General features: G+C 43.1%; 1 protein-coding gene across 1 annotated transcript; it reads right to left on the reverse strand.

Annotated features, from left to right (window-relative positions):
* Window positions 1–3,849: 3,849 nt before the first annotated feature.
* Window positions 3,850–6,357, reverse strand: M421DRAFT_66300 (uncharacterized protein; the record flags this gene model as incomplete). Its single annotated transcript, XM_033596307.1, has 2 exons — window positions 3,850–4,002; window positions 6,244–6,357. Coding segments are annotated over 2 exons (267 nt in total), but the record flags the coding sequence as incomplete, so codon positions are not given.
* Between the last annotated feature and the right edge of the window lie 354 nt (window positions 6,358–6,711).

Raw genomic sequence — 6,711 nt, forward strand, 5'->3', positions numbered from 1 at the left:
GCTAGAATCCATGTATTATTGACAAAGTTTTGGGGGGTACCCACGAAGGACGTTGGAGTATACCCATTCCGCCAGCCTAGTGCTAGCCTAGTCCTATTTAACCTAGAAGCTGTAATATTAAAGCTTAAAGTACAGCTATGCACACTAACGCCACCTACTATAGACAACAGTAAGTAGGAGTCTAAAACACTAAGCAACACCCCAGAATTTAGGTCTTAATTAAAGCTAATTTAAGAGAGGATTTAGAGACACACTAATAGCTTGCTAATCTCTATAGTTAACTCTCTTAATTAGCTTACTAAAGGCGCAGAGCTAATAGTATATTTACTAGTTTTTGTAGTAGTCTGGCCAAAGGCCAATAAAGGATATCTACTTCCTAACAACTTTTGCTAAAAAGCATGCACAAGTTAACTAGACGCCTAGTTAACTGCGTAGATAATATATATCCAGCTTAAGCCAAGCCGGCTAAGCTAATGTAACCAGCTAGCTCTAGCTCTTCTTTAGCTTTAGAGTCTAGACCGTTACAGTTTTAGTGCGCAACTAGGTTGCTAACCTATAGGCAGCTAACAAGGCTGCTACATGTTGTAAATTACACAAAAGGAAGCAAGTATAGTAAAAACGGACTCTAACCTTTGCTAAGGGAGTGTAGCTAACTACTCTAAAGGAATTTAAGGCCTATAGTAATAGGAAGAAGGTAAAGAAGAGGTTACGTGTTAATAGGAGCACTTAGTCTTTAAGGCGCTGTAGTATATATAGTAAGACAGGGCATAATAAAATAATATATAAGAAAGATGCGTAAAGTACTAACGTACCCCACGGGCGAGCTGATCAACGGGCGAGCTGATCACTTTTGCCAAGCCCCCACCAAACTCCCCCCTATTATGGCCCAAAACACCACAAATTGGCGCTGCATAAGGCAAAACAAGCTGTAATATTACTCAGATACCTCTTCTACCTCATTCTTGCACGTTCGCGCGTTATGTCCTGTCTGGTTGCACCGTCCACAGCATTATTGAGATGGTTCACCCCCTTCAGCTGTAACAACGCTCTACGAACAGTGACCCGATACCACTAGGATATTAAAATAAGCTATTAAATAATATTATAGGCCTATTAATAGAATAGTTATTAAGTGTAGAAGGTTTTAAGCTTAATATTCCTTGCTAAGATACTAAGTTAAGATTCTTTGCTAGGGCTCTAGCAGCCTAAATATTAGAAAATACAAGAATATTATTAAAGAATAGTAGGTAAACCAAGAATTCTACGCCTAGGCCTACCTGTTCTGCAATGTGTGCTTGTTAGCAGGTGCTTTGTTATGTGCTGTTGCAGCTGCTACGTCGTGTGCTGTTGCAGCTGCAGCTGATATATTGTGTGCTGGCGCAGCTGCAGCTGCCATGGTGTGCTGTTGCAACTTCAAAACACAAACCTTTAACAAACAAACCTTCAACGCTCTATAACTTGTGTTATAGTAGGCCTACAATAATAAATTTTCGCTTATTTTAAAGCTACAATTTCGCTCTATCTATACATGAAATTTCGCAATTTTTAAATATTTAATACTAACTTAGTGCTAACGTAGATTATCACCAAGCCAGCCATATCACCGAACCGGCCATTTTCTCTTGGCACGACTAACACAAGTTACTGCAACTACAACTACTTGCTATTAAACAGTGACCTAGTATACTGCGTGCTTACATTAGATTTAGAAGATATTTCTGCACCCTCCTAGCACGTTCGTGCGTTGTGTCCAGTTTTGCTGCAGTTCCCACAGCGCCGAACAGTTAACTGAGCTCCTAGTTGACTACCTCCACCCTAAGTCTTCTTAGATGGCTGAGCTGCTACACACGCCTCAGCAGCTACCCGCGATGCTGCTGGGCCATACTTAAGTGTGCCACCATGCTGAATCTGCTTTCTCTTACGCGATTTTCTCTTAGTTATTACTGCTAATTGCTCTTCAAGCTCTCGCACGCGGGCCTTAATAAGGACGTTTTTGTGCAGCATCTCTTCAGCCCCTTTTACAAGCTTTAAGAACCCCTCTTGCGCTGCACTTAGCAATTGTTAGAAGGAGTTGCTTATAAGCTTAGATTAAGACCTAAACTTGTGTGTATTGCTTAGTGTCTTAGATTGCTATGGCGTTTTAGGTAGAGGTACTGCTAGTAGGGTATGCAGCTGCACTTCAAGGCGATCTAACACCACCTGCGCGTTAGTAGGAACAAGCCCTAATACCTTAAAGGCCTTTTAGCAGTTAACCTTTGTAAATATATTAAGGAACGCGTCCCTAAAGGCTAGTAGGAAGCCTTCCTTGTTAATGTAGAAGACATGTTAGCGTGCTAAGTCTTAAACGTGTTAGGAGTACTTACGCTTTAATAGTAAGAAACAGACCACGTTAAGTGGCTAGAGGATGTGTGATAAGTAAGGTAGCATGCAGAGAGTAAGGATTTAGTTCTCTAGGCAATAGTCCTTAAACTCCTAGTTAAGATAGCTCTTATAGCTATCCAAGATAAGCAGCCTGTACACTCCTACCTAACGCGTCTTTGTATGCGTGTTAAAGTGCTTTAACTACTTAAGGCTAAGCGTGTTGTTTATCTAACTGTTCTTAGAGACTGAGAGCTTCTAATTATAGGGTATATCTGTCTCCTCATACTAGGCAGAGATGTGGACGCGTCCTTTGTAGATGATGAAAGGCAGGGTTGCATACCCAGCAGCGCAGATGCTCTGGATAACGGTAACCCACTCGCGATCACCTGGCTGAACAAGCTCTGGCCGAGCACGTCTCTCTAAGCCTGTTACAACCTTTAAAGACGAAGCAACGCCTATCTAGAACCTAGTTTTATTAAAGTTGTGCACATCATTGTTGCAAACACTATACTTGACTTAAGTATCCTCTACTAGCTTAAACCACGCGCTAATTATCTCAGGATCTTCCTGTAGTATCCTCTGTCTATCATTGGCTTGATTAAAGGCCATTTTGAGCTCGTCTGAACGCGTCACAAGCCTGCTAGCCCATAGTTTGCTAACAGGCTCTTCACCACGCACACTAAGTATCTTATTAGCTATATCTGCCACCTTACATAGCTGGGGCGCAAATCCTCGCAAATTAAGGTTAAGTATATACTAGATAATTGTCTGCTCCTCTAGTATAGTAAGTTTCTAGCAATTAGCGTGTACGTCTAGTTAAAACGTGATATTGCGAAGGCAATTAGAGACCCACTAATAAGGTACATTCAACGCTCTAGCAGCGCTGCAGATACTGCGAAATTGGCCAGCGTAGAAGGCCTAGATAGCAAGGATAACTCTGCCTTCTCTAGTAGTATTCTGAAGTTGTTGTTATTAAGGCATGTTATGTTGGGGTAAAAGGTGGTCGTGCTAAGAGAAAGTGGCCGGTTCGGTGATATGGCCGGCTCGGTGATAATCTACGTTAGTAGAACTAAGGGTAGCTATGCAACAATGTTGCAACGTTATTTTAAGTTTAACGTACCTCACGGGCGAGTGGCCGGCCCGGGCGAGTGTCCGGATTTTGCCAAGACCACACCAAACTTCATACAACCCACGATGTCTTAACACAAAAAGGCTTAAAGCGTCTTAAAGGAACTAGATATACAGCTTGCAATCTAGGCTCTTAAACAAGACGCGACTCTTACTATTCCACATGCTGCAATAATCTATAAGGTGTTAGAAAGAACGCTAAGATAACAACGTGCTAGAACGCTCTTAAGACGCGATTGTAAGGTCAACTTAATAAAGCTAACAAGCACTAAAGAGGAGGTGATTGTGCAGCATGTTCTGAAGCTGGACGAGCAAGGATACCCACCCCAGCTTACTAATGTAGAGGATATAGCTAACTCTCTACTTACTGAGCGCCACCAGCCTCCTGTTAGCAAGAACTGGGCTAGCACGTTCGTTAAGCGTCGCCCAGAGCTTATAGTTAAGTTTAATTGAAAGTACAACTACAAGAGAGCCCTTTGCGAGGATCCTAAGGTAATCTAGGGCTAGTTCCACCTAGTGGAGAATACTAAAGCTAAGTATAGTATCCTAGATAAAGACACCTATAATTTTAACATGTCTAGGTTTATAATAGGTATTATATTAACAGGAGCTGTTATTACAGGCTTAGAGCGTTGTAGAAGACTAAAGACAGTATAGCAGGGTGACTAAGAGTAGACTAGCATTATCTAGGGTATTAACGTGTTAGGATAGAGTATCCTACCCTTTGTTATCTTCTAAGGCAAGCACTACCTCTCTGCCTAGTATAAGGAGCTGTCTTTACCTTATAACTAGGTTATCACTGTCTCTAAGAACAGCTAGACTAATAACAAGCTTAGTATTAAGTGGCTAAAGCACTTTAATAAGCACACAAAGGAGCACACTATTGGCAGCTATTAGCTGCTTATTCTAGATAGCTATAAGAGCCACAATTTAGTTAAGTTCTACTAGTACTGTAAAGAACACAAGATTATTACCTTGTGTATGCCTCCACGCTTATCGCACCTGTTGCAGCCGCTTGACGTAGGTTATTTTGCCCTAATAAAGAAGGCCTATAGTTGCTAAGCTAAGCTACTAATGCGCAACAAGATTACTCGTGTAGTAGTCTGGCCAAAGGCCAATAAAGGATATCTACTTCCTAACTACTTTTGCTAAAAAGCATGCACAAGTTAACTAGACGTCTAGTTAACTGCGTAGATAATATATATCCAGCTTTAGCCAAGCCGGCTAAGCTAATGTAACCGGCTAGCTCTAGCTCTTCTTTAGCTTTAGAGTCTAGACCGTTACAACTCGCATCACAAAACTTAAGTTTTTACTATGCTTTAAAGGAGCTTTTAATGCCTCTATTACTAGGAGCAATATCTAGGGAGGATTTAGAGGTGCTAGCTTAGTCCCCTTTAATCTAGAGGCTGTAATATTAAAGCTTAAAGTGCGCCTGTGTACTCTACTACTACCTACTATAGATAAGAGTATGTGGCACTCTTAAACCCTACAGAACACCCTAGAATTTAGGTTGTAATTAAAGCTTATTAAAGAGAGGATTTAACAACATAGTAATAGCTCTCTAACTTTAATAGTTAATGCTCTTAATCAGCTCACTAAGGGCGCAGAGATAATAGCGCATTTACTAGTTTTAGTGCGCAACTAGGTCGCAGAGCTTCAAGCTGCTAATGAGGCCGCCACACGCCGTAAATCACACAAGAGGAAGCAGATCTAGAGGGAGGGGACTCTTACTGTTAGTGAAGGAGTGCGCTTAACTACCCTAAAGGAGTTTAAAGCCCATAATAATAGGAAGAAGGCAAGCAAGAAGAGGCGCGTTAAACTAGGCACTTAGTCTTTACAACGCTGTAGCAGGTGTAGTAAGGCAGGGCACAACGCGCGAACGTGCATAAAAGATGCGCAAGATACTGTAGATTAGTGCTGTATACTGTAAGTTACAGTAACTTGCAGTAACTTGCTGTAATATGCAAGACAAGTTGAAGTTTGGTGTGGTCTTGGCAAAATCCGGTCACTCGCCCGGGCCGGCCACTCGCCCGTGAGGTACGTTATTGAATATAGGCACTCAGCGTTTTAGCTGTTAGCAATGTTGGCGCGAAATTAGGGCTGTTGGGCGCAAATTGGGGCTGTTGGGGCCGTTGAACAGCCATTGCACGACCATGCCACAACTGTCAGCAACGGCCAGTCTGGGCCAGATTTCGAAAAACTTTTCCCGATGTTCTTGCCTGCGTTGTTACATTAACGTACTTTACAAGCGAGCGACGCGTACAAGCGAGCGACGCGCCCCACCAACTTTGCCTGCCTCTTCCATCTCAACGTATAATGGCTCCACGCAACGTTACTCAATTGCCTTTAAATGAAGCAGATATTTAGCTTGCTATCTCATCTATCAACACTAAACAGATCCAGGGCAATCGTCCTGCTGCCACAATCTACAACGTTCCTGAAGCAACGCTCCGCCACCAACGCGCTGGCAGGCCCTCACGACGCGATTGCCAGCCTAACTCAAAGAAGCTTACCCAGCGTGAGGAGGAGGTGATCACAAGCTATATACTGGATCTAGATCAACGTGGATTTGCGCCTACGTACGCAGCTGTACGTGATATGGCTGATAAGCTGCTAGCTGCGCGCAGCGCAGGTCACGTCGGCGTCCACTGGCCACGCAACTTTGTCAAGCGTACAGACTCTCTCACAACGCGTTTCAACAGAGCGTACGACAGGCAGAGAGCTCTATGCGAGGACCCTGTTCTTATCTAAGACTAGTTCAGGCTTGTAGAGCAGACGAAGGCTAAGTACAGCATCTGTAATAAGGACGTCTATAACTTTGATAAGGCTGGCTTTATAATAGGCAAGATTACAACTTAGCTTGTTGTGACTAGATCAGAGAGGAGAGGCCGGCCAAAGGCTGTTCAGCCTGGTAATCGCGAGTGGGTAACAGCTATCGCTGCGATCAACGCTGCTGGCTGGATAATCCCACCCTTCCTTATCTTTGCTGGCCAATATCACCTATCTGCCTGGTACAAGCAGGCAGAGATCCCACACAACTGGGTAATTGCAGTCAGCAACAATGGCTAGACGAATAATAAGCTTAGAGTTAAGTAGCTAAAGCACTTTCACGCCTACACTAAGACTTGTTGCGTAGGTGCACGTTGCCTGCTTATCCTTAATGGCCACAAGAGCCACCACTCTCTTGAATTTGAAGAGCTCTGCAAGGAGAACAATATCTAC

This window comes from Didymella exigua, assembly GCF_010094145.1.
Source record: "Didymella exigua CBS 183.55 unplaced genomic scaffold M421scaffold_19, whole genome shotgun sequence".
Lineage (NCBI taxonomy): Eukaryota > Fungi > Ascomycota > Dothideomycetes > Pleosporales > Didymellaceae > Didymella > Didymella exigua.